The sequence below is a fragment of the Anolis carolinensis genome, unplaced genomic scaffold (genome assembly GCF_035594765.1).
Source record: "Anolis carolinensis isolate JA03-04 unplaced genomic scaffold, rAnoCar3.1.pri scaffold_7, whole genome shotgun sequence".
Classification (NCBI taxonomy): Eukaryota; Metazoa; Chordata; class Lepidosauria; order Squamata; family Dactyloidae; genus Anolis; species Anolis carolinensis.
The window spans coordinates 6,362,078-6,390,036 of record NW_026943818.1 but is presented as its reverse complement, the minus strand read 5'-3'; the positions used below and the strand labels follow the sequence as shown (position 1 = coordinate 6,390,036).

The window sequence follows — 27,959 nt, the reverse complement described above, 5'->3', positions numbered from 1 at the left end:
ATATATATATATATATATATATAAATAAAAACTCGGCATCACAGTGGATGATGAAGCAACAGCTCCCCCTGTGGCTGGAATCGAGCATAACCACATGAAGCTGGAAAATGTTAAATAGCTTCTATTGTCTGTCTGTATATGTGGTATGTCTGATAATGACATTGTATGTTTGTGCATTTTAATCTGCCCTGAATCCCCTTTGAGGTGAGAAGGGCTGAATATAAATAATAATAATAATAATAATAATAATAATAATAATAATAATAATAAATAAATAAATAAATAAAAATAATAAATAAATAATAAATACTAGTTTTTTGGCTAAGGCAGTGGTTCCCAATCTTTAGTCCTCCTGGTGTTTGGACTTCAGCTCCCACAATTCCTAACAGCTGGTAAGCTGGCTGGGACTTCTGGGAGTTGAAGTCCAAAACAACTGGAGGACCAAAGGTTGGGAACCACTGCTCTCATTAGCTTGTGTTGCAACCTTTCCTTGTAGTAGTGTTGCTCCACCACGTAGGTCATTTTGGTTGATATTTTCAGCATCCTTTTCCAGCTATACAATATCCTTTGGTGCAATTACCCAAACCATGCCTAGTATTGTGTAAAGCAGTTACATTAGAATCATAGAATCATAGAATCATAGAATAGTAGAGTTGGAAGAGACCTCGTGGGCCATCCAGTCCAACCCCCTGCCAAGAAGCAGGAAATCGCATTCAAAGCACCCCCGACAGATGGCCATCCAGCCTCTGCTTAAAAGCCTCCAAGGAAGGAGCCTCCACCACAGTCCGGGGGAGAGAGTTCCACTGTCGAACAGCCCTTCTCACAGTGAGGAAGTTCTTCCTGATGTTCAGGTGGAATCTCCTTTCCTGTAGTTTGAAGCCATTGTTCCGTGTCCTAGTCTGCAGGGCAGCAGAAAACAAGCTTGCTCCCTGATAGACCTCAGTTAAGTTCCCCATTATTTCTATCCCCTCTGTGCCCACTAAACCAAAATCCTCAGCTGTTGTAATCTTTCCGTAGGGATGCCGTTGTCTACCTTTTGGCTGTGCGTTTCCACCTTTCCGCAGAAGGCAACAGAAGGACAATGTAAATAAATAGAAAGGAGGATAAGAAAGGTCCTGGAAAGAAAACTGTGGAAGAAACAAAGCATGCATTAGCATATGTGGCATCACAGATCATATACCTGTAGTAGCTGCAGCACTCAGTGTCTGAGACCGGAAACCATTAGTGACTCCATAGAGGTAGACAATGAAATCGGTTTTTGGGGACAACCCTGAGATATGTGCCGTTCTCAAATTGCCAGAGACATTATACACCTTGGGTTCCAGCAACCTGTTGGAATCAATAATCTCAATGGTAAACATCTCGAAGGCTTGGTTGGTGGCTGTCCAGGAGAGGTTGAAGCTTTCAGGGGTGATGCCCGAAATCGTTAGATCACCAACGTCTGGTTTGGCGGCTGAAGAAGGGGGAGAAAAACATTGGCTTTGTCCGTGAGAGAGAATTTGAAGCCCAGTCCACGTTTCCTGTTTGCGAAGCAGGAGATGGAATGGTGAGACCACCAGTCAAGCAAGAAAGAAGCGAGGAAGCGGTAATGGAGATGCATACCCTAAAATGAGGCCATGCAAAACAAAGCTTGCTACAGAAGATAGTTACTCTTTAGTAGCCAGCTGCAATAAATCACTGCTGAGATCGAAGCCCAGGCCAGATTGAGCTCCCGACCATTAACAGCCTAGCTCGCTGTTGACTTAAGCAGCTCGAAAGACAGTTGCACCTGTCAAGTAGAAAATTTAGGTACTGCTTTATGCTGGGAGGCTAATTCAACTAATTTACAACACTATGAAACTACCAGCAGCATGTGGAAAGGGATGAGGAAGCAGAATGGTATTTCTCCAATACTAAATGAAGACCGTAAGAGAGATTTGGAATCACCCTTTTTCTCTTATCATCCTTTGTTTCTCAAACAAAATGAAACAAAACCAGGAGAAGCCAAGAACATGCAAGTTAGTGTCCTTCCTGATCTTGCAAAGCTCGAGCCAATCCTATGAGATGAAACGTTGAAGAGGAGACAATCATCAGAGAGCTGGTTCAGAAATTGGACAAGTGCCCCATTCTCTTTCTGCAAAGGAAGGAAAGGAGAGCTTGGATATGCCGGAGGGATGAAAAAAGAGATACCTGTAGTAGATTCAACCAGGAGAGGTTTTGTTCTGTATCCCTGAGTGACCCCATAAAGGGTGATGGTGTAGAGAGTGTTTGGTAGGAGGCCGGTGAGGTCCACCGACCGTAAACCACCGGGAATAGTGAGATTCCTTGCATCTTCTGGTAGGTTGGGTTCCCGCACCTGGATAATAAAGCTCTCATAGGCCCCGTCAGCTGCGGTCCAGGTGAGCTGGAATCCATCCCAGTGAACTTTTGAGACTGATAGATTCCCCAGCTCAGGTTCCTCCTCTGGAGAAGGACAGAGAGTCAATTGGTTAATCAGATTTGCAAGCCGACTTAACCCGGGGAACGCCAAGGCTTTGTCAAAGTGGAGCTTGCACGCCATTACATATTTATGACTCCATCTCCCTTTCTCTCTCACACACACACAACCGTATCGATTTTGCTCCATGGGATAAGCTTTCCCGAGGAGATGTTAACAACACAGCCAAGAAAGCACACAGAAGGGCGAGGTCAAGTTGCAGGACCTCAAAGACAATTCTGGGACTGATCTCCACCAAAATTGTTTAACAAGCCTTAGTTATGTTTCACAGGGCTTTGGAAGGATTTACGTTGCTGCTTTGTGGCGACCATTAAAAATTCAATATTTGCAGATCCAAAGCTATGATGGCAATGCAGTAATGAACCAAGGTGAAAATGCTTTGATGTGACTGACATGCCCTGGATTGGAGTTTCCTTTGAAGCTGTAGCATAAGCTCTGTTCGTTGCTTACCTATGAAGTAACAGCCCAAACTTTTCTTGTAGATAGAGGTACAAGGCAATATGGTGACCTACCCATCTGGAGTTGGTAACTTCCATGCCAGTGGGATAGCTTTAGCACAGCAGGTTAACTACCAGCTGCAATAAATCTTGCCAATCGGAAGGTTGGCAGTTCGAAGCCCAGGTCGGGGTGAGCACCCAACCTTCAGCCCAGCTCACTGCCCACCTAGCAGATTGAAAACAGCTGTGAGTGTTGTGACTCAGTTGGAACCTCAGAGTGACTCTGATGGTGATTATGGGATTCAGGTTCAAAATTACTCTGATGGGAATTGTGGGATTCAGGTTCAGAGTGTCCTTGTTGTAGAAGATGAGGAACAGAGAGTTTTTCCCACAGCAGGGGATGGTGTTGATGATACTGAAACTAGTCAGGTGCAAATTGACTCAGAAAAGGAGGACAGTTCTCAGTCTGATAGCAAGCAGGAAGACGCTAATGAGCAGGTTGACCTTGGTGAAGCGGAATCTCTAGATCGAGCTGACCGTTTGGAATTCAGGGTTCGAAGGAGTGTGAGAATAGCAAATAAGAAGGAGGTCAGAGGCCAAAGAAATGCTTTTATGCTTTGCAAAGGGTATTAAAACAGTGTGTTGGGAGACAAATCTTTGTCAAAGCAACTTTTCACTCAAGTCAAGAAGAAAGCTCTCGTTTTCTTGAAGCCTTTGTGTGTTCATGTTCATGGGACTTTGTCATGCTCTAATGGGACTGTTTATTCGTTATGATTTCTTGGATTATTCTCTAAAGCCTTGTTTTGTAACAATCTCTTGGAACTTTACTTTTGCTTTTAAAGAACTATTTATTTTCTATTTCCTAATAAACTACAAAAGACTTCAACCTGTGTGCAGCCTGGTGTATATAGCAAGGTGAAACTAACCTGAGGTGTGACAGTGAGTAGATAAATAGGTACCGCTTAAGCTGGGAGGTATTTTAATGGTACCATAAGGAAATACCAGAAAAATGCTGGGGATCGAAATAGGAGGAAGTCTGTGAACAGGGCTTTTCGACACAGAGGATGGAGTGACAGCACTCCCCAGTGGCCAGAATCGAGCAGAACCTCCAAGACACCGAAGATGGGGAGTGCCTATATACCACTATCTGTACTGTTGTCTGTCCTGTCTGTGTATAAAGGCATTGAATGTTTGCCGTATATGTGCATTGTAATCTGCCTTGAGTCCCCTTCTGGGTGAGAGGGGCGGAATATAAATACTGTAAATATATATATACTGTATATAAATAAATAAATAACTTGGAGACTTTCTGTTGTTTCATGGCACTGCTACGAGGAATACCTGTATTTCAAACTTTACCAGGAGTGGGAGGGTGCCCATCTTGTGCAAGGTCTATTTTAAGCAATTGGTGATCATGTTTGAATTGGAACGTTTCACCTTTTCTCCCTAACACCACGATTCCTATCAATACTGAATTCTTTCTTTCTCGAACACAGTCAAAGCAATGAAGGCATGAGTTGTTCAGAGCTCCCTCAAAGGAGGAAATGCATAAAAGTAGAGGCTGAGCTGAAGGATTGGAATCCAGACATAGTAGGTAGATTAATAAAGAACAAATACACGCTCGAGTGGAGAGCTTCTTGGACGAACAACAGATACAGAGCTATAAACATTCCTTCCAAAAGAGAAATTCCACAATGTATTACATTTTAGTCTAAACAAAGCCTGCAGCTCGGGCTTCTGCTTTCACTATATATGGCACATTTTATTTCTCTGGAGGATGTGACTGTCATAAAGGATTCCAATGCAATTCCTCACTGCTGTTTCTCATATGAAGGGGGATCATACTGGAAGGCAAGGTTTCTCCGGACACTGACTGTGCAGAGAAACAGTATTCATTTCATATCGCCATGCCTTTGATCCCCAAAGTAGATCAAAAAGCTTTTGAGGTTCAGGGGTTCATCTTTAAACCTAACAATTTGGTGTTGTGAGTCTTAAAAAAACTGAATAAAGGGAAGTAAAGAAGGAACCCATCTTTATGTAACCTCAAATTGAGTCTCAAATTGTGAATTCTTTGTCTAATCCTCATCCAATGGAGAGTTGAGTATGTCACTCACTATCCATAAAAGAATGATAGGATTGAAATATTAACTTGAATTCTTTGTTTCACTATGACTTCAGCACTAAGGTTGCGTTTTCAGGGTAAACCTTGAACCGTTTCATGTCCTGGCTTTTGGTGGTAGTCCCGATCTGTTTTTTGGGGACCTCTTGAAATCAGGAGGGCAGATATCTGTTTTTGCTCTGGAGTGCAAAAGATCCATTTTCTATCAGCCCATTCCAGGCTCCCCTTCTTATCATTTTAGACATTTAAGCTGTTCTACTCTAGAGGAGTGGCGCTCAGCTGCAGGCAAGCACGTGCTTTAAAAGCAGGCTTGGAGCTGGGATCGGCTCTTGCTTGCTTTCGTGTTTAACTGATTTTCATAAGGGAGAGGCCTTCTCATTACGTGCTCCCGAAGGTAATGAAAGTAACAAAAGAACGGATGAAACCAAGGAGCATCCGCTCCTGCCAGGGCCTGCAGCCGAGCACCTCTTACTCTGTGATGCTGAAAAGCAGGCCAGGAGCTTTCGTGTTTAACTGATTTTGATAAGGGGAGAGGCCTTCTTGTTACGTGCTCCCGAAGGTAATGAAAGTAACAAAAGAACGGACGAAACCAAGGAGCATCCGCTCCTGCCAGGGCCTGCAGCCGAGCACCTCTTACTCTGTGATGCTGAAAAGCAGGCCAGGAGCTGGGACTTGCTCCTGCTTGCTTTCGTTTTGAGCTGATTTCCATAACGGGAGTGGCTTTCCTGTTCCGTGCTCCCGAAGAAACGAAAGACATGAAAGAAATGAAGAAAATTGAAGAAATGAATTCTGTGCACAACTCTAGCTGCTAGCATTGGGTTAGACTCAGTATAAGGCAGGCAAAAATACCCTAAGGGCACCAGATCTGACCTTGGAAGCTAATCAGCATCCAATGGGATGGGAGACAGCCAATGAATGCCAGGTGCTATAGGCTATATTTCAGAAGAAATATGAGTATATGTAGTCTAAGAAAACCCAATGAAAATTATGGGGTTTTCATGGCAGTATGAGGATTTCTAGAGTCACTGTCTGTCAGGATGCAAAAAGATCAGCATTCTCCAAGCTGTTCTTTTCACACCTGACTACAACAAATCGGATAAAGATGACCATTTGGCTGGGAAGGCTGATTTATGACAGGATCTGGTCTTCAAACGTGGGAAAGGACAAAAGGAAAGGGAGGTGTGAATGGAGAAGAAGAGACATGAAGGGAGGAGGGAAGCAACAATCCAATATACCGAGGGGAAAGAGCGGAAGACGGGCAGTAGAAGCTTTGCAGTCATTTTGGCAAGGTGGATTCAATAAAGTTTTCCATAGCTACAAGCTGTGTGAGCCTATCTTTGTCTCCTACACCTTCCAGGAACTGACACTGTCATTACAACATGCTGACTCTCTTCTTTAGCCCCAGCCACAGAGTTGCTTCTGTGTTATTTTATGGAACTAAAGTGGAAAAAGCTGTAGACTCCTTTATCTGGAGAGGAATGCTTTCAAAATGTCCTTATCTTTCCTTCTATGGCATGCCTGGAAGAGATGAAAGCATCAAAGAAACCAGCTGAGAACATCAAGTTTGGATTCTCCAGACCACATCATCATGGCCTGTTGACCGAGCTATGAACTTCCCTCTGGGAATGTCAAGCAACTCTGTGTCGTTTGAGCACAGAGGAGATCCAGTAATGTCTCCCATGATTTGGCTCAGAAAGGGAGATTCCTCACCCATGGTCACATTGACTTCTTGGGTCACCACATCCTTGGGACCCTAGCTTGAGAAATCATTTTGATCCTTATATATTAAGACAAGAACGACTCTAGCCAGAAGCAGGAGGCAGGGAAGTCTCACTTGCTCCATCCCAACCCCATAAGCTTGTAAACTACTCGCCTGCCCTTGATGCAAGGGCTTTCTTGTGGATCAAGACAAGCTTTCTTAGATGTTGATGCCAGAAAAGTCCAGCTTTTTTAGACTATATGGGCAGGGGGTCTTTGGTTCAAGCTGCTTTGCACATTTCTTGGAAGAGTCTGACTATCCATCATCTTTAAGGAGAGAGAGAGATAAAAGTTCTGCGCACTTGAGCACCTTGGCTCTCCGAGAAAAATAACCAAGCTTGTGTGGTTATAATGGATTCCACATTCCACATTTGCTCTTTCTTGGTGAAGAGTTTCCCATACGTACGTATGTAAATATTCCTTTCATGTGGTGATTTACAGCATATACATTTGTGGATTTTTACACGGTAATTTTTCAAAGGCATTATTCGTCTCGGCATAGATGAAAGCTAAATTTATAATGTTCCCTCACTACTTCACGATTCGTTTTTCGCGGACTCGCTGTTCTCCTAAGGAGAAGCCTAGCATCCCCACTTCACGGATTTTCACTTGTCACAGGTGGTCTTGGAACGTAACTCCCATGATATTTTATTAAGTCAACCAAGAAAGGCAAAATGCCTTATGATAGCCAGTATGATGGTTTGAGCATTGGACTATGACTCTGGAGACCAGGGTTCGATTCCCAGCTTGGTCATGGAAACCCACTTTTGGTAAGCCATGCTGTCAGCTTGAGAAAAAAAGAGATTCATTTAAGGATAAGGTTTCCTAAAGCTTTTTGGCTCCATAGAATTCACATCAACACGAATCAGCGTAATGCAAGAAAGTCAACACACAGCTTCATAATTCTCCTCTTCCCCTAGAAGCTAAGGGCACTTTTTACACTGGAGCTCAAAAAGTGTCAAAACACTCCTAGGAACCTTAGAAAAAAAAATATGATAAGCCATTGAAAAGAGAATAAAATTCAGGTCAAAAAACGTCACATACCAGTAGTGCCAGTCACGGTTGAGGGTTTGCTCTTGTGTCTTCCTTTCTCTGCCACGAGGTTGATGGTATACTCGACACCTGCATCCAATGACCTTAGAATGTAAGAGGTGCTGTCTACTGGAATCTCTATTTCGTTCTTCCTCCCAGAAGGTGTCAGGTAACTAAGGCGATAGCGGTCGATTTTGGCCAAGGGTCGCTTCCATCGTAGGGTGAGGGTGGTTTCGGTAGGATCTGTGACTTCCAAATCCTTTGGACTATCTAAATCTGTAAGCAGAAAGAACAGTTTAAAAAAAGAAATTGTGAAAGGCAAAATGTAAATAAAGTTATTATTATTATTATGATTATTATTATTATTATTGACACAACAACATTGTATGACACAGCAAATAAGATAGATATGCTGGATTTCGTTTCACAAAATCACAAGTCGAACACTTCCCAAGTGTCTAGGACTGTGTGATGTATTTTCGGATGAAGCGGGCAGATCCCAGTCGGGTGGCCTTTTGCAGTTGGCAGATCGTGATTTTGTCAATGTCTATTGTTTCCAAATGCCGACTGAGATCTTTTGGCACGGCACCCAGTGTGCCCATCACCACCGGGACCACCTGCACTGGTTTCTGACGGAGTCTTTGCAGTTCAATCTTGAGATCCTGATAGCAGCTGAGTTTTTCCTGTTGTTTTTCGTCAATGCGACTGTCACCTGGGATGGCGACATCAATGATCCAAACCTTTTTCTTTTCCACAACTGTGATGTCTGGTGTGTTGTGTTCCAGAACTTTGTCAGTCTGGATTCGGAAGTCCCACAGTATCTTTGCATGTTCATTTTCCAGTACTTTTGCAGGTTTGTGATCCCACCAGTTCTTTACTGCTGGGAGGTGGGACTTGAGGCATAAGTTCCAATGAATGATTTGGGCCACATAGTTGTGCCTCTGTTTGTAGTCTGTGTGATTTTCTTACAGCAGCTGAGGATATGATCAATGGTTTCATCGATTTCCTTGCACAGTCTGCATTTTGGGTCATCAGCTGATTTTTCGATCTTGGCCTGAATTGCCTTTGTTCTGATGGTTTGCTCCTGGGCTGCAAGGATCAGGCCTTCTGTCTCCTTTGTTCTTCAGGGTCCCATTCGTGAGCCAGAGCCAGGTCTTCTCCTTATCAGCTTTTCCTTCAATTTTGTCAAGGAACTTTCCATGCAGTGTTTTGTTGGGCCAGCTGTCAGCTCTAGTTTGTAGTGCGGTTTTCTTGTACTGATTTTTTGTCTGCTGTGCTTTGAGGAGTTTCTGATTTTTGACTTCAATCAAAGCAGGTTCTTCACTTTGCTTTACATATTCTGCCAGGGCATGTTCTTCTTCTTTGACTGCTTGTTTTACTTGTAAGAGTCCTCTGCCCCCTGATCTTCTAGGCAGATATAGCCAGTCAACATCACTGCGAGGGTGCAGTGAATGATGAATGGTCATGAGTTTTCTTGTTTTTCTGTCCAAATTGTCCAGTTCCATCTGTGTCCAGTTTATGATGCCAGCAGTATATCTTCTGACAGGTATGGCCCAGGTGTTTATGGCCTTGATGGTGTTGCCTCCATTGAGCTTGCTTTTGAGAATAATAATAATAATAATAATAATAATAATAATAATTATTATTATTATTAGAGGGTAAGTGCTGGGAGTTTCCTGCTCCATGTCCTGAGAATCTTGATGAGAATCTTTATTATTATTAGAACTTTGCTTACCAGTTCCAGCATTAATGGTAGCCGGAGCACTTTCCTTGTCCTCTTTCACAGCTGTCACGCCAATGCCATATTCTGTTCCAGGCCTCAAACCTAAACGAAAGGAGGGGGAAAGTCACACAACCATTCCTTGATTAACAAAATGAGAGTCCGTTACACATCATTTCATCATAATGGTCATATAAGGGGCCACAGTGGCACAATGGGTTAAACCCTTGTGATGCTGAACTGCTGACCTGTTGGGTTCTCTTCTCCCAGTTGTGCTGTGGGTCAGTCTTTCACCAGAAAAAGCACCAAGACATACGCTGGTAGATTCCAACAGGTTTTATTGTACAGAATACCAGAACCTTCTCTTTGGCCCATTTATATAGGGGCTCTCACATACCAGAGGGTAATTGAGATTTTATGGCTGGTCCTTTTTATGGCTGACATCTGTTCTTTGTCAGCCAACCAGAGATGTCAAAGATTGGAGATCATGACATGACCTGAAGGCTGGCAATTTGAAAACGCGGAATGGGGTGAGGTCTAGCTCCTGCCAACCTAGCAGTTCAAAAATATGCCAATGTGGGTAGATAAATAGGTACCGCTTTGGCGGGAAAAGGCAAAAAGACACTCCAAGCAGTCATGCCAGCTACATGACTAGGAGGTGACAACACAGGCTCCTCGGCTTGAAAATGGAGAAGAGCACCTCCTCCAGAGCTAGAGATGATCACCGCCTCCAGAAGCCGGAAATGAAAGGAGAAGCCTTTGCCTATGTTTGTGTTGTGTGTCTCATTCTATGTGATTTTAACAAGGTATTGAATGTTTGCCTGTGTCTGCTTAATATATTGTAGTCCACTCTGAGTCTCTGCAGGGAGAAGGGCAGAACAACAACAACAACAACAACAACAAAAACAACATGCAGGTGTTGTTTCAGTTATCTGAAGGTATACACGTCCTAAAGACATAAAAAGACCTTTGCCTGAATCCTACAGATTTGTCCTAAATCCAGTAGATTTAGATTTATTGAATGGTGAGTTCACATGTAAGTGAGCCCCATTGGTCTGGAGGGTCTTCTCTAGTTGAGGTCAACAGCAAGATTTGAGTGATTGGCTTCAAAAGGAGTTTCTGAAGAACCATACCTGTGAGTGTAGCTTTGGTGGTGGCTTGGTTGCTTCTGGGCACGGTGACTTCAATATGATCTCCTCCAGAAATGGGGGCATATTTGATCCTATACATTTCAGGTGTTGCCTCACTGTTCTTCCACTCCAGGGTGATGGTGTTGTCTGTCTGGGAGAGGCGTTTCAGATTTCTTGGAGCGTCCAGATCTACATAAAGTGTTGGGTGGAAACAATGTGAGATTTTTGATAGTAAATTTGAAGTTTATTGGGGAATTAATCCTTCTATGTGAATGATGTCCAACCTTTGGTCCTCCAGATGTTTGGGACTCCAACTCCCAGAAGCTCTGGCCAGCTTGTCCAATGGTCAATAAGTATGGGAGCAGAAGTCCAAAACACCTGAAGGACCAAAGGTTGGACACTACTGATCTATGTCCCATCTATATCCATTTCTCACACACCTACCATTTTTGTAATATCCACAAAACTCTATGTGAATTTGGATATTATTTCAATACTTATTCATTTCTTGCAAAAACTGATACATCTCAATATTTACCTGTGACAAAGGTTTCTGTCACAGGATCACTCTCCATATCCCCTCGTCGGGACGTCAACGTCACTTCATATTCTGTGTGTGGCTTCAGGTTTCCAATGGAGAACTGGCTTTCGTCCTCTGAGAGATCAATCGATGTCCGGTCCCCTGGAGAACTCTTCGGCCCATAAGTCAACTCAACACCATCGATCTCAGCCAACGGTTTGAACCATGTGATCAAGGCTGTGGTGTCTGTAACATCCTTGGCCTCAATCTGGCTTGGAGCATCAAGTCCTAAAAGCAAAAGGAAGGTCAAGATGGGATTGTAAAATTTGTGAGACAAAATCCAAGAGTCTACCAAGTTCTGGCTTGGGCTTTCATGTCAGCGTGGATGGTGAGTTGACTCCATGTTTTAGTTACACCTTGATATGGAGCTATTCAGAAAGTTTGGGTCAAACCCAGAAAAGATTCACCACTGTTTCGACTCCAGAGATGTAAGCCACCACTGGAATTTGATATCAGAACTGGAAAGGTTCTTTTGCTCCCACTGAAAACCATCATGGTCCCAAGGTAGGAGCTGGATGGAGAAAATCAGTAAAATAAGTCCAACAACAGAGCTTCATAATCATAGTTACATTGATGATGCAAGATTGTAGCCATTGGGTTGCTGTGAGTTTTCCAGGCTGTTGGTCAACAATGGTGGGCGTTGCTGGTCAACAGTGGTGGGCGTTGCTGGTCAACAATGGTGGCAGTTGCTGGCCAACAATGGGGGCCATTGCTGGTCAACATGGTGGCCATTGCTAGTCAACAATGGTGGCCATTGCTGGTCAACATGATGGCCATTGCTGGTCAACAATGGTGGCCATCGTTGGTCAACAATGGTGGCTGAATTGGTAAACAATGGTGGTTGTTGCTGGTCAACAATGATGGCTGTTGCTGGTCAACAATGGTGTTCATTGCTGGTCAACACGATGGCCATTGCTGGTCAATAATGGTGGCAGTTTCTGGCCAACAATGGTGGTAGTTGCTGGTCAACATGGTGGCCATTGCCAGTCAACAATGGTGGCCATTGCTGGTCAACATGATGGCCATTGCTGGTCAACAATGGTGGCCATCATTGGTCAACAATGGTGGCTGAATTGGTAAACAATGGTGGCTGTTGCTGGTCAACAATGGTGGCCGTTGCTGGTCAACAATGGTGTCCGTTGCTGGTCAACAATGTTGGCTGCTGTTGGTCAATAATGGTGGCTGAGTTGGTCAACAATGGTGGCCGTTGCTGGTCAACAATGGTGGCCATCGCTGGACAACAATGGTGGCCTTTGTTGACCAACCCCACATTCCTTTTTGGAAATTAGTCCACATCCTCTGACCTGACATCAGTCTTAATTTATATGGACTGAGCTTCAATGTGCTCTTTTTATTAAATGTAAGAAAATAGTGCAAGGTGGTATCATAATTAAATGAATATTTCTCATATTTCCTATATGTAAAATAAAATCATGGGATCAAAAACAATAATTGATTCCAGTATCTAGAATCAGATTAACTAAACCTCTGGGTGATCAGAAGCCCTTGGATGATTGTAGTGATTGGTTCTGATTGTCATTACAGACACTTTAAGTGAATGTATAGTTGGTTGACATAGTCTTGTGACATCCAATGATGACTTACTTGTTGTCACTATTTTGGAGAGACCAGGTCCCCTGGTTTGATTCTTCACTACATAAAGCGACACGTTGTATTGCTGCCCTGGAGCCAGGCCAATTTGCATGTAGGACGTCCTTGGACTTTCTAAACTGCTTCTTATTGCTCCGTTGTCTTCTTCTTTCTGCAATGCAAGGGTTTAAAAAGAAATCAATGGGATTTGATGACATAGAAATAGAACCAAGAACTTCCATGAGACTGCAGAAAGCTCGTGTTTTGAGATCCCTACCAGGTTGTTGAACTCAATCAACCATCCACTGAATGGGAAGTCCACGGGGTCCCACTCCACATCTACTGATGTCTCTTTGACAGATTTGAACTTCAAGCCATCGGGTGCAGGCAAATCTGAGATGCACAAGCACAAAGAAGGGACATGGAGCTAGAGTTGAAGCAGATAACTATCTTTCGAACTGATAATGAATAATTTCCATCCTTAATTAAGATACTCACAAGTAGCAACTCGAGCACTGATGGGGATGCTCTTCTTATTCTTGAGGACCGCGAAGACACGGATGAAATATTCCACACCAGGTTCCAGCTCCCGGATGGTGGTTGATGACTTGTTTCCAGGCACCCTGAACTGCATTTCTAAGCCACCGATGCCGGTAGGGATGTAAGTTATGAGGTACTCGGTGACAACGTTCTCATTCTTCCATTCCAAGTTGACTGTCTTATCTGTCACGTCTACAACTTTCAGATCCTTTGGAGGCGATACTAGCAAAGAGACACACACACATGTACTTGAAGCTCTAGTTTTAATAAGATTTAGCAACAGAAAGTCTAAAGCAGTGGTTCCCAACCTTTTTTTTGACCAGGGACTACTTGGACCAGGGACCACTCTCCAACATTAGTGCCAAAAGGCCCGGGGCTGTGGTGCAGACGGGAGAGCAAACCAGCTGCAATTAACTGCAATCAATCACTCTGACCAGGAGGTCATGAGTTTGAGGCCCGCTCGGAGCTATGTTGTTTGTCTTTGTCCTATGTTAAAAAGGCATTGAATGTTTGCCTATATGTGTAATGTGATCCGCCCTGAGTCCCCGTCGGGGTGAGAAGGGCGGAATATAAATGCTGTAAATAAATAAAATAAATAAATAAAAGGGTTACAAATCAGTTTTTGGTCAACTTTTGATTCAGTTTGGTTATTTGGAGTGTTGATTCAGAAAACTGAATTGGATAGATCCCATCAACTTTGGTCTCTAGTACAAAACATACTCCATCCAATAGTCACTATCTGCTCACCCACAGAAAACCACATTTAATAATCTAGAGCTGATGTGGTCTATCCAATGCAATTTTCTGAATCAGCACCCTAAATCACCCTCAGAACAGCCTTAAAATGAAAATATCGTGCCCAAGCTTCCAGGTGCCACTTGGAACGGCTCCGCTCAGAGAAAGGGAGGAAGAGAAGCAGCAGTCAGGAGGCTTGTTGACGCATCTTTCGTGTCTAGTCAGCCTCTCCCCTCCTGACATCCCCATTTTCTCGGCACTATAAGAGGGTCTTGCCAGACTAGTCACTATCGTTGCAACGGTCTAGTAACGGTGAGGCCACAGACCATATTTTAGTTCTTGAGGAGCACAGTTTGGAGTGATATGTGTAAGAAATAAAATTGAGCCATTTGGCAATGTCTATATTCACCTAGATGCTGCTGTGACATATGGGTGCCATGGCACCGCGGCCTCGATGTGAAATTCCCATCCAGACAACAGCTAGGAATTGCCTGAGCCACATCACAAGTACAGTAGAGTCTCACTTATCCAACACTCGCTTATCCAATGTTCTGGATTATCCAACACATTTTTCAATACATCGCAATGTTTTCAATACATCGTGATATTTTGGTGATAAATTCGTAAATACATTAATTACTACGTAGCATTACTGCATAGTGAACTACTTTTTCTGTCAAATTTGTTGTATAACATGATGTTTTGGTGCTTAATTTGTAAAATCACAACCTAATTTGATGTTTAATAGGCTTTTCCTTAATCCCTCCTTATTATCCATATGGGCTCAGGCTGTGGCGCAGGCTGGAGAACAGCTGCAATGAATCACTGCAATGAATCACTCATGAGTTCGAGGCCCGCTTGGAGCCTATGTTTGTTCTATGTTAAAAGGCATTGAATGTTTGCCTATATGTGTAACTAGCTGTGCCTGGCCACACGTTGCTGTGGCGAAGTATGGTGGTATGGGAAATAAAGTATCTTACATTATCTGCTTAGAACTGGATCATATGAGGCCCCTTCTACACAGCTGTATAAAATGCATACTGAAGTGGATTATATGGCAGTGTGGAGTCAATATAATCCAGTTCAAAGCAGATAATATAAGATTATAAATGGGTTATATAGCTGTGTGGAAGGGCCTTGAGTCTGCACTGCCATATAATCCAGTTAAAATCAGATAATCTGTATTTTATAGGCAGTGTGGAAGAGGCCTAAGTGAGGCCTAACTCTGCCTGTCCCCTGGGCTGAGTGGGTTGCTAGGAGACCAAGTGGGCGGAGCTTAGCCTTCTAACTGGCAGCAATTGGCTAAAAACAATTATTTCTCTCCCTCTAATTAGGACTTTATTTTTCTTTTCTTTTTGTTGTATGAACGTAGAGGCATGGATGAGGGGTTGTGCTGCCAAGTTTAGTGTTTCTGAGATGTGTAGTTTTGTTGTTTTGTCCTAGGCTGAAATTTCATTACCCTTTTATATATATAGACTAGCTGTGCCCGGCCACGCGTTGCTGTGGCTCAGTCTGGTGGTGTTGGTCAGTCTACATTAGGTTGTATTTATGCTGTGACCTCCACCCTTCTTTATACTCACATTAGTAGTAGTATTTGAAGTCTGTTACCTTCTTCAATTTTTGTGTTGATTGATAATTGGTTGAGATCCCTGTTCTCTTTGGTTTGTTGTTAGTTGTAATGTCTGTTTCTGCTGAGTGTGGTTTATATTTTTATTGTGGTACAATAGTCCTTTTTTTGTTTTGCCTGTGTAGGTGTTTATTATTATTGTTTTTGTTGTGGTCATGAAGGTTGGATAAGTTAGATGCTACTGTATTGTTTTTTGGAGGCCCAGTGTAGCACTGACTGGCCTCTCAGCCTCAGTGCCTGGCTGTTTCTTGCCTGTGATGGTGTTGATTCTCGTTGCTTTTGTGGTTGTCATTGTTATTATTGTAATTGTTTTTTTGGAGGCCAAGTGTGAATGTAGTGATTGGGGAGGTGGGTGAGTTGTGTTGTCAAATTTTGTATTTGTTATAGTCACAATGCGTTGTTGTGAGTTTTGTGGGTCCGGATTGTGGTTTTGTGGTGTGGTTGTGTTGTTACAATCGGGAGAGAATGCTTTTATGTTGTTGCCAAGTTTCATATTTCTGGGGCATTTAGTTGTCTTGTTATAGTCATGATGCGTTGTTGTGAGTTTTGTGGGTCCAGTGTGGGTGTGTGGTGTGGTAATGTTGTTACAACTGGGAGGCAAGGCTTTTGCATTGTTTTGCCAAGTTTTGTGTTTCTGGGGCGTTTAGTTGTGTAGTTATAGTCATGACGCGTTGTTGTGAGTTTTGTGGGTCCGGATTGTGGTTTTGTGTTGTGGTTGTGTTCTTACAACTGGGAGGCAAGGCTTTTGCGTTGTGTTGTCAAATTTTGTATTTCTGGGGCGTTTAGTTGTGTTATAGTCACGATGCGTTGTTGTGAATTTTGTGGGTCCAGATTGTGGTTTTGTGGTGTGGTTGTGTTGTTACAACCGGGAGGCAAGGCTTTTGCGTTGTGTTGTCAAGTTTTATATTTCTGGGGTGTTTAGTTGTGTGCCAAGTTTCGTATTTCTGGGGTGTTTAGTTGTGTTGTTATAGTCACGATGCATTGTTGTGAGTTTTATGGGTCCGGATTGTGGTTTTGTGGTGTGGTTGTGTTGTTACAACCTGGAGGGAAGGCTTTTGCGTTGTGTTGCCAAGTTTTGTATTTCTGGGGCGTTTAGTTGTGTTGTTATAGTCACAATGCGTTGTTGTGAGTTTTGTGGGTCCTGTGTGGTTTTGTGGTGTGGTTGTGTTGTTACAACTGGGAGGCAAGGCTTTTGCATTGTGTTGCCAAGTTTTGTATTTCTGGGGTGTTTAGTTGTGTTGTTATCGCATGATGCGTTGTTGTGAGTTTTGTGGGTCCGGATTGTGGTTTTGTGGTGTGGTTGTGTTGTTGTAACCTGGAGGCAAGCCTTTTGCATTGTGTTGCCAAATTTCGTATTTCTGGGATGTTCAGTTTTGTTGTTATAGTCACTGCGCAAACAACTTTATAATTTTATATATATAGATGTGATCCGCCCTGAGTCCCCTTCGGGGTGAGAAGGGCGGAATATAAATGTTGTAAATAAATAAATAAATAAATATTCGCTTATCCAACATTCTGCCGGCCCGTTTATGTTGGATAAGTGAGACTCTACTGTATTCAATGTGCCCAATGCACATTGCAAGTGGCCAAAATGCATGATTGTTCATCAGGAGCAGCCAATATGCATAACGTTCTTGCAATTGGACAGAAATGCACCCATTTTTGTGGCATAGTTACATATTTGCAAAGTTATGTGATGTAGAATTTCATCAATTTTTACACAAAGATTTGAGCTCAGATTTTGAGTAGAGCTTACCGTCAGAACAGTCGTCCCCGACATAGCCTTCATCGCAGAAGCAATGCCCGTTGACGCAGCGACCCAGATCGTTGCAGTTGTTGGGACAAGACTGTTCACTGCAGTCAATCCCTTGGTATCCTTCATGACATATGCACACGCCATTGACACACTGGCCACGGTTGGTGCAGTCTCTGGGACACTGTCGTTGGCTACAGTCCACACCGATGAAACCTTCGTCACACACGCACAGCCCATTCACACAACGGCCTCGGTTATTGCAGTTGTTGATGCAAGCCAGTTCTCCGCAGTCGACACCTACAAACTCTTGGTTGCAAATGCACGTGCCGTTGACGCACAAGCCGCGCCGGTTGCAGTCATTGGGACAGGTCCGTTCTGCACAGTCTTCGCCTGTGAAACCTTCATCGCAAACACACTGGCCGTTGATACAGGCGCCGTGGCCGTTGCAGTCGTTGGGACACCGGAGTTCGCCACAATCGATGCCCATGAAGGCGTCATCACACACACATTTGCCATCCACACAGCGTCCCCGGTTGTGGCAGTCATTGGAACACCGCACCTGCCCACAGTCCTCTCCCACAAAGCCCTCGTTGCACACACACTGCCCGTTGATGCATCGGCCCCGGTTGTGGCAGTCATTGGGACACTTCAGTTCGCTGCAGTCGTCCCCCATGAAACCCTCGTTGCATTCGCACTGCCCGTTGATGCACCGGCCCCGATGGTTGCAATCGTTCCAGCACCTCAGCTCGCTGCAATCCTCCCCCATGAACCTCTCATCACATATGCATTGGCCGTTGACACAACGCCCCTGGTTGTTGCAATCCTTGGGACACCTCACCTCACTACAGTCGAGGCCCAAGAACCCTTCACTGCAGATGCACTGCCCATTAATACAACGCCCGCGCTTGTTGCAATCCTTGGGACAACTCCGGTCACTACAGTGATCTCCGACGAAGCCTTCAAAACAGACGCACACCCCGTTATCGCAGCGCCCATTGCCATTGCAGTTGTTGGGGCAGGCAACGTCCCCGCAGTCTTCTCCAGTGAACCCCATTTCGCAGTAGCAGGTCCCGTTGATGCAACGCCCTCGGTCGTAACAATCGTTGGGACAGATGAGTTCGCTGCAGTCGTCGCCGGTATAGCCTTCATCGCACACACACTCCTCTTCCACACACCGTCCTCGATTGTTGCAATTGTTGAGGCACAAGGGCTGGCTGCAGTCCGCCCCGCTGAAGCCTTCATCACAGATGCACTGCCCATTCACGCACTTCCCATGCGCACTGCAGGGCACCAGGCAGATCTCCAGGCTACAGTCCTCGCCGCCATAGCTGTCGAAGCAAACGCACCGGCCATCAACGCATTTCCCTTGGTCGTTGCAATCCCCCGGACACGTTCTCTGCCCACAGTCCTCTCCAGTGTAGCCTTCATCACAAACACACTTCCCATTGACACACAGCCCCCTGCCATTGCAATTCGAGGGACATTCTGGTTCGGAGCAGTTGGGTCCTTTCCAGCCAGCTTCACAGACGCAGCCACAGATATCATTGCTGTAGTTTCCTCGCCCACTGCAGTAGGGTTTGGCATCAAGGAGACCTGGACAAAAGAGAAAAACAAAGCACGCTAGTCCCAATGTGCGGGAGCTAACAGAGACACAGCCCCAGATGACTCCATCTTTAATATAACATCTTTTCAAATATTTAATCATGGCTGCTATGTCCCCTCTTAAACATCTCTTCCCTAGACTAAACATATCCAGCTCCACCTAGAGCAGTGGTTCCCAAACGTATTTGGCCTGCTGCCCCCTTTCCAGAAAATATATTACTCAGCGCCCCCTAGAAAGGGGGGCATGGTTTAGAGGGGTGGGTGTGGCTCCTGCTCAAGAGGGCGGGGCTGAGCCTCTCCCCTAGTCCAAGATGCAGGGCTGGGAGAAGGAGGGGGAGGTGGGCGGGGCCACAAATATGGAGCTAGGACTGGGATGGGCGGAGTTACAAGCTCTGAGGCAGGGCTGAGCTTCTATCCCTGTCCTGTGGTGTCTAGAGGAGGGGGCGGGGCTCTTCCTAAGTGCCTGAGGGGCCTGAACCTCTATACCCCGCACCCGTGTTCTACCAAGCGCCTCAGGGGAGGTATACAGAGGCTCTAGGGAAGAGGCCCCACCCCTAGCCCCACCCTTTAGTCCTAAAAGGCCTCTCAGGAAAAGTATAGAGGCTCAGCCCTGTCTCAGGCTTTTGGAAGGAGGCCCCGCCCCCTTCCCTAGCTCCACCCTCTGTGTCCCAACAAGTGCCTCAGGAAAGGTATAGATTCTCAGCCCTGTCTCGGGCTCTTGGGAAGAGGCCCCGCCCCCACCCCTAGCTGCACCCTTTAGTCCTAAAAGGACTCTCAGGAGAGATATAGAGGCTCAGCCCTATCTTGGGCTCTTGGAAGGAGGCCCCGCCCCCTTCCGTAGCTCCACCCTCTGTGTCCCAACAAGCACCTCAGGAAAGGTATAGATTCTCAGCCCTGTCTTAGGCTCTTGGGAAGAAGCCACGCCCACTCCTCTAGCTCCACCCCCTATGTCCTAACAGATGCCTCAGGGCTCAGCCCTGTCTCCGGCATTTGGGAAGAGGCCCCGCCCCTCCCCTGGCCCCGCCCCCAAAAGCAACTGTGGCCATCACCACCCCCCTGGATCACTGCAGCGCCCATCAGGGAGCAGTAGCGCCCACTTTGGGAATCACCAGAGCATGGTTTCCATATCTTTGACCATTTTTGTCACTCTCAAATTTAAAGTGTGTTGCAGCATGATAAAGCATTGAGCTGCTGGACTTATGGACTGAAAGGCCACAGGTTCAAATCCGGGGAGCGGAATGAGCACCTGCTGTTAGCCCTAGCTTCTGCCAACTTAACAGTTCGAAAACATGCCAATGCAAGTGGATCAATAAGGTACCGCTCTGGCGGGAAGATAAACGGGCGTCCCATGTAGACATGCCAGCAATGATTGGAGAAAGTTCAAAGTCGGGGGGAGCTCCCAACTTTCAGCTCTAGCTTCTGCCAATTTAGCAGTTCGAAAGCATGTAATGCAAGTAGATCAATAGGTACCACCCCGGCGAGAAAGTAAACGGGCACCCATGGAGACATGCCAGCAATAATTGGAGAAAGTCAATGGAACAAGAGCACCTCCCCATGGCCAGAGTTGAGCATTGCCTCCAGAAATGGGAGATGGAAAGCCTTTGTATTGTACTAGCTGTGCCCGGCCACGCGTTGCTGTGGCGAAGTATGGTGGTATGGGAAATAAAGTATTGAGGAATTGGTGGTAGTTAAGGTCAAGGGTAAAGGTTTTCCCCAGACATTAAGTCCAGTCGTGTCTTACTCTGAAGGTTGGTGCTCATCTCCATTTCTAAGCCGAAGAGCCGGCGTTGTCCGTAGACTCCTCCAAGGTCATGTGGGATGACTGCATGGAGCAGCGTTACCTTCCCACCGGAGCAGTGCCTATTGATGCACTCACATTTGCATGTTTTCGAACTTCTGGGTTGGCTGAAGCTGGGGCTAACAGTGGGGGCTCTCTCCGCTCCCCCAATTCAAACCTGTGGCCTTTCGGTCCAGAAGTTCAGCAGCTCAGCGCTTTAACACGCTGCGCCATCAGGGGATATTATTTCCTAAAGGTTGTGAATATACAATATTTCTGATTGGTTTTTTGTTTGTTTGTTGGAGGCAAGTATGAATGCTGCAATTAGGAAAAATGATTAGGATGTAATGGCCTTGCAGCTTTAAAGCATGGCTGTTTCCTCCCTGAGTGAATTTTTTGTTGGGAGGTGTTAGCTGGCCCTGATTGTTTCCTGTCTGGAATTCCCTTGTTTTCAGAGTGGTGTTGTTTGCGATATTTTATGTGCTCCTACTGTCTGTGGCCCTGAGAAAACAGAGGATTTTCCAGACTTTGATGATGGGAATACTTTGTTGGGAGGTGTTAGCTGGCCCTGATTGTTTCCTGTGTGGAATTCCCCTGTTTATTTACTGTCCTGGTTTTAGAGATTATATTGTTCTGCATTATTCTATCCCAGTAATTATTTCATATTAAAGAAGAATCTCACTTATCCAACATTCGCTTATACAATGTTCTGGATTATCCAATGCAGTCTGCCTTTTCATAATCAATGTTTTTGTAGTCAGTGTTTTAAATTCATTGTGATATTTTAGTGGTAAATTTGTAAATACAGTAGAGTCTCACTTATCCAACATAAACGGGCCGGCAGAACGTTGGATAAGCAAATATGTTGGATAATGAGGAATTAAGGATAACCCTATTAAACATCAAATTAAGTTATGATTTTACAAATTAAGCACCAAAACATCATGTTAGACAACAAATTTGTCAGAAAAAGTAGTTCAGTACACAGTAATGCTATATAGTAATTACTGTATTTATGAATTTAGCACCAAAATATCACAATATATTGAAAGCATTGACTACAAAAATGCGTTGGATAATCCAGAACGTTGGATAAGCGAGTGTTGGAAAAGTGAGACTCTACTGTAATTACTACATAGCATTTCTGCGCATGGAACTACTTTTTCTGTCAAATTTGTTGTATAATATGATGTTTTGGTGCTTAATTTGTATAATGATTACCTAATTTGATGTTTAATTGGCTTTTCCTGAATCCCTTCTTATTGTCCAACATATTCACTTATCCTGCCAGCCTGTTTATGTTGGATAAGTGAGACTCTACTGTATATTGATAATCTTAAATTCTCTGCTCAGAACTGGATTATATGAGGCTCCTTCTTCACAGCTGTATAAAATGCACACTGAAGTGGATTATATGGTAGTGCGGAGTCAAGATAATCCAGTGCAAAGCAGATAATATAAGATTATAAATGGGTTATATAGCTGTGTTGAAGGGCCTTGAGTCTACACTGCCATATAATCCAGTGCAAATTAGATAATCTGTGGAAGAAGTCTAAGTGAGGCCTAACTCTGCCTGTCCCCTAACTGAATCCTGGCTGTCCCTTGGTTGCTAGGCAACCAAGTGGGCAGAGATTAGCCCTCTAAACTGGCAGCAATTGGATAAAAAAAATTATTGCTCTCCCTCTAATTAGGACTTTATTTTTCTTTTCTTTTTGTTGTATCAACCTTGAGGCGTGGATGATGGGTTGTGTTGTCAAATTTTGAGGTTGGGGGGCCTGTAGTTTTGTTGTTTTGTGAATTGCCGTGATGCCATCACTCTTTTATATATATAGATGTTGCTGTTCAATGTGTAAAAAGGCATTGAAAGTTTGCTTAGATATGTAAACTGTAATCCGCTCTACGTCTCTCCAGGGAGATAAAGCGGAATGTAAATAAAGTGTATAATAATAATAATAATAATAAATAAATAATTTTATGTTAGATTTTTGGTTTGAAATGGTGTTGATTGCTTTACTTGTGACAAATATTCATCAGTCACCCAGCCATCTAAAAGCCTTCAAACCAGGCCTGCCTAATAATAATAATAATAATAATAATAATAATAATAATAATAATAATAATAATAACTTTATTTTTATACCCCGCCCCATCTCCCCAAAGGGACTTAACAGCAACAAAACAATAAAACAAATATCCCAACAATAAAAATTTCTTGTCATGCCTTGGGACAGTCAGCATCCTTCTGCTGCTCCCAAAAATACCACTTGGGTTACTTCTGTGAGAAAGTCGTAGTGGGTTTTAATATTGATTCCCTTCTCCAAATGTTTAATGTTTCATGCATTTTGTACTCTGAGTGTTTTGGTAGGCTCTCTGACAAATATCTTTAGAAGTGGGGTATATATTATTAACAAGAATTGATAAATAAAATACATACATTAGGTACACATTATCCGTCCTTTGGCATTCTCTAACCATCCTCTCCCCTCCTCTCTCTCCTCCCTCCCTGTCCATCACAGTCTGAAAGCCCAGAAGACCAGGAATGGGAAGCATGTGGTCCTCTGACGTGGTCAGTTATAGACATCATAACCACCGAAGAGAAATAGGTTCTGCACTCCAAACACATTTACAAATGTCAACATATGAATCAGATCAATCATGTCTATCTCAGTCCTACCTTCTGCTGTCTGGACATTGGGACAACATCCAACTCCGCTGGTGCACTGGTCCCGCAGAGAAGACACCAGTCCCTCCAATTCTTCAAGACGGCTTAAGAGATCCTTGATATCAGGGGCTGCTGCACAACCACACGCCTGCCGAGGGATGTTTATCCTATGCGTGAAGACTATCTGGTTATCCTCATTCAACGTATGCTCCTGATAGTGTTTGCTTGGCTCAGTATGAGCTTTGAGTTCCGAGTCCCCACTTGCTGGATCTAAGTCCACGGCGCATAGGGAGCCCCCAGGGACATTAATGTTGTAGACGTGGTTGAAAACCACCGGCTGGTTGTCCTCGGGCAATGTGACGTTGACCCCAGTTTCCCGTTTCTGTCGAAGGATTCTTTTGATGAGTCCACCACTAACATGTTGATTGAACAAAGACACGGCCACCAAGGCCAAAACCCAAGTTGGGAGGCCCATGTTGAGGTGCAGATCTGTCAACAGTCCTCTTAGAATTTCGCCGTTGTCTTGTGTTCACAGTCCAGAAGAGAAGTTCTCTTGCTGCTCAGGCCTCGGTCCTCTTGATGATCCTGCAAAAGTTAAAATTATATTGGGATCAGTTATTTCCCTGAGCAACCAATATCGTGGCAGTGCAGTGACCTCACAGGAACCCAGTGATTGCCTCATTCACTCCATATTGCTCAGGTTGAACACCAATCTCCTTTTGGGAGAAGACTAAGGCAAAGAAGATGTTGAGCAGCTCTGCCTTTTCCCTTCAGTCCTTCCCTCTTTCCTTCCTTCCTTCTCTTCCTCCCTCATTACTCTTTCTTTCTTTCCTTAGACTCTATGGATTGCCTCGTCCACTTCATATTGCTCAGGTTGAACACCAATCTCCTTTTGGGAGAAGACTGAGGCAAAGAAGATGTTGAGCAGTTCTGCCTTTACCCTTCAGTCCTTCCCTCTTTCTTTCCTTCCTTCCTTCCTTCCTTCCTTCTCTTCCTCCCTCATTACTCTTTCTTTCTTTCCTTAGACTTTATGGATTGCCTCATCCATATTGCTCAGGTTGAACACCAATCTCCTTTTGGGAGAAGACTGAGGCAAAGAAGGTGTTGAGCAGTTCTACCTTTTCCCTCCTTCCTTCCTTCCTTCCTTCCTTCCTTCCTTCCTTCCTTCCTTCCTTCCTTCCTTCCTTCCTTCCTTCCTTCCTTCCTTCTCTTCCTCCCTCGTTACTCTTTCTTTCTTTCTTTCTTTCTTTCTTTCTTTCTTTCTTTCTTTCTTTCTTTCTTTCTTTCTTTCTTTCTTTCTTTCCCTAGCCTTTATGGATTGCCTCGTCCACTTCATATTGCTTAGGTTGAACACCAATCTCCTTTTGGGAGAAAACTGAGGCAAAGAAGGTGTTGAGCAGCTCTGCCTTTTCCCTTCAGTCCTTCCCTCTTTCTCTCCTTCCTTCCTTCCTTCCTTCCTTCCTTCCTTCCTTCCTTCCTTCCTTCCTTCCTTTTGTCAATCATTCCTTCCTTCCTTCTCTTCTTCCCTCGTTACTCTTTCTTTCTTTCCCTGGCCTCTATGGATTGCTTCGTCCACTTCAGTGATTGCCTTGTCTACTCCATATTGCTCAGATTGAACATCAATCTCCTTTTGGGAGAAGACTGAGGCAAAGAAAGTGTTGAGTAGCTATGCCTTTTCCCTTCCGTCTTTCCTTCCTTCCTTCCTTCCTTCCTTCCTTCCTTCCTTCCTTCCTTCCTTCCTTCCTTCCTTCCTTCCTTCCTTCCTTCCCTCCTTCCTTCCCTCCCTCCTTCCTTCCTTCCTTCCTTCCTCCCTTCCTTCCCTCCCTCCCTCCCTCCCTCCCTCCCTCCCTCCCTCCCTTCTTCCTTCCTTCTCTTCCTCCCTCATTACTCTTTCTTTCTTTCCCAACCCTCTATGGACTTCGTATAGACTTCCTATAGGTCCACGTTCTGGCTACTCCTGAGGCCCTTTTGCGGCTCCTTCGTTTGACTTCTGCCAATTTCTCATTGCTGACAGATTTCAAGATTCCTAAGACTTTGGTGTGGGAACTCAGAGGAGCTGTTGAGATCAGTGCATTCATGTGCGCTCTGCCGAGATGCAAGGGAGCTCATTAGAGCAGGTTAATAGAAACCCACAGTGGCAGACAGAGTAGATTTGCAGGCGAGGGGAGAGGCACAGCTTGAAACAGCTCCTCCAGCTCAAAGAAACTCCACTCGCAGTACATGCTGCCAAAAAAGCCCGGGCTGCGGGCCATCTTTTGGCACTTGGTGGGAGGGAGATGTCTATAATATGGTGATTATTGTTATTATCCTTTTTAGAAAGAACTGTTGAGAGAATGGCTTCTGACACAGCAGTGGGAAGAGGGGTTTTGATGTCCTGCCACTGCCCCTTCCAAACTAGAAAAGGATGCCCTGCCTTCTTGAGCTCTTTCCCCCAGACAATGCCATTCTTTCTCTGGCCAAGAAAACCTGATGATAGGGTCAAAATGACTTGAAGGAACACAGCATTTCGCAAAGGCAGAGGTGCCAGGTGGTCTTACAAAAAGCTCCTGAAAAGAATCTAAATGGAAAAGGAGGAAAGTGGACAGAGAATTTGGCCGAGAATCAAGAGACAAAGCCAGAAAAATCCTAAATAGTCTGGTACAGCCAACAGTTTGCTCCTTGCAAGGGGCTTCTTCAAGCAATCCTGGTGCATGGACAATGTGGCTATTAGAGTTGTGCTTTCGGGATAAACCTTGACCCATTTTGTGTCCTGGCTTTTGGTGCCCCCCCCCCCCCCGATTCATTTTTTGGGAGTCTCCCAAAATAAGGAGGGCAGATACCTATTTTCACTCTTGGATGTCGAAAAATCAGTTTTCTCTCAGCCCATTATGGGCAGGGGGCTTCCTGGCCTTCCGTTCCTGTCATTTTAAGCACTGAAACTGTTTACTTTATAGGAGAGGCACTCAGCTGCAGGCAGGCAGGCACTTTAAGGAGGTTTCTTATCTATTTGTACTTTATAGGAGAGGCGCTCAGCTGCAGATAGGCAGGCAGGCACTTTAAGGAGGCTTCTTGTCTATTTGTACTCTATAGGAGAGGCACAGCTGCAGGCAGGCAAGCACTTTAAGGAGGCTTCTTATCAATTTGTACTCTATAGGAGAGGTGCTAAGCTGCAGGCAGGCAGGCACTTTAAGGAGGTTTCTTATCTATTTGTACTCTATAGGAGAGGCACTCAGCTGCAGGTAGGCAGGCACTTTAAGGAGGCTTCTTATCTATTTGTACTCTATAGGAGAGGCACTCAGCTGCAGGTAGGCAGGCACTTTAAGGAGGCTTCTTACCTATTTGTACTCTATAGGAGAGGCGCTCAGCTGCAGGCAGGCAGGCAGGCACTTTAAGGAAGCTTCTTATCTATTTGTACTCTATAGGAGAGGCGCTCAGCTGCAGGCAGGCAGGCACTTTAAGGAGGTTTCTTATCTATTTGTACTCTATAGGAGAGGCACTCAGCTGCAGGTAGGCAGGCACTTTAAGGAGGCTTCTTACCTATTTGTACTCTATAGGAGAGGCGCTCAGCTGCAGGCAGGCAGGCAGGCACTTTAAGGAGGCTTCTTATCTATTTATACTCTATAGGAGAGGTGCTCAGCTGCAGGCAGGCACTTTAAGGAAGCTTCTTATCTATTTGTACTCTATAGGAGAAGCACTCAGCTGTAGGCAGGCGCACATGCTTTCTAGGCTTGCACACCATACACACACTCTCTTTCCAAGACAAGGAGGCAAAGGCAAGTTCTCATTCATACTTTAGAGGAGGCGTTCAGCTGCAGGCAGGTGCACATGCTTTCTGGGCCACACACACATGCCCACTCTCTTTCCAAGACAAAATCCTGTTACATAGTGTAATCAAAGAAAAGTATCATGAGCATCAAAAAGCCTATAGTTTTCTTCGTCCTATCCAAGGCTTCGAGGTGGCAGGGTGAGCTCTCTTTAGCTTGGACCCTTTGCCAAGGTAGCTTGAGGATGAATGGAAATGAATCCCATTGTTTACATGAAGTAATGATGGGCAGGTCTGGATAAAGTTTCAAAAGACTGCTCACGGCATGAGAGCCTCACAAAGGGGAAAGATGACCCTGCCTTGAAATAAATAAATAAGGAGTTTGATTTGAAGTGGCAACAATATAGGAAGCCCCAATTGTCTAGTTTCCAACAGACCTCACAACCTCTGAGGATGCCTGCCATAGACGTGGGAGAAACTGTCAGGCTCACTTCAAAGGATCAGTCTGAACGCAGATCAAAGATAGCTGCTCTCAAATTCAATCTTTATTGAAGAATACATGACTTTGGAAAAGTCGAGAATGACCTAATGTTTACATACATCTAATTTTATCACTTCTGATGCAACGCAATATCACACGCAAATATCATCATCAAGCCCCACCTTCTGGATCACA

General features: G+C 44.6%; 1 protein-coding gene across 5 annotated transcripts in view; it reads right to left on the bottom strand.

Annotated features, from left to right (window-relative positions):
• Positions 1–27,959, bottom strand: part of tnc (tenascin C) — an 85,141-nt gene that overhangs the window by 35,411 nt on the left and 21,771 nt on the right. For 3 of the 5 annotated variants that reach the window (XM_062960743.1, XM_062960744.1, XM_062960745.1), the window contains exons 2-12: positions 23,554–24,126; positions 17,501–19,093; positions 13,341–13,604; positions 13,120–13,235; positions 12,858–13,014; positions 11,211–11,480; positions 10,676–10,861; positions 9,558–9,647; positions 7,835–8,098; positions 2,170–2,442; positions 1,181–1,453 (exon numbers count right to left, since the gene is read on the bottom strand). In XM_062960743.1, coding sequence (XP_062816813.1) covers positions 1,181–1,453; positions 2,170–2,442; positions 7,835–8,098; positions 9,558–9,647; positions 10,676–10,861; positions 11,211–11,480; positions 12,858–13,014; positions 13,120–13,235; positions 13,341–13,604; positions 17,501–19,093; positions 23,554–24,016 — 3,949 coding nt within the window. In that variant the 5' untranslated portion in view covers positions 24,017–24,126. The remainder of the gene's footprint in view (positions 1–1,180; positions 1,454–2,169; positions 2,443–7,834; positions 8,099–9,557; positions 9,648–10,675; positions 10,862–11,210; positions 11,481–12,857; positions 13,015–13,119; positions 13,236–13,340; positions 13,605–17,500; positions 19,094–23,553; positions 24,127–27,959) is intronic. The other 2 variants (XM_062960746.1, XM_062960748.1) reach the window with 1 other exon arrangement.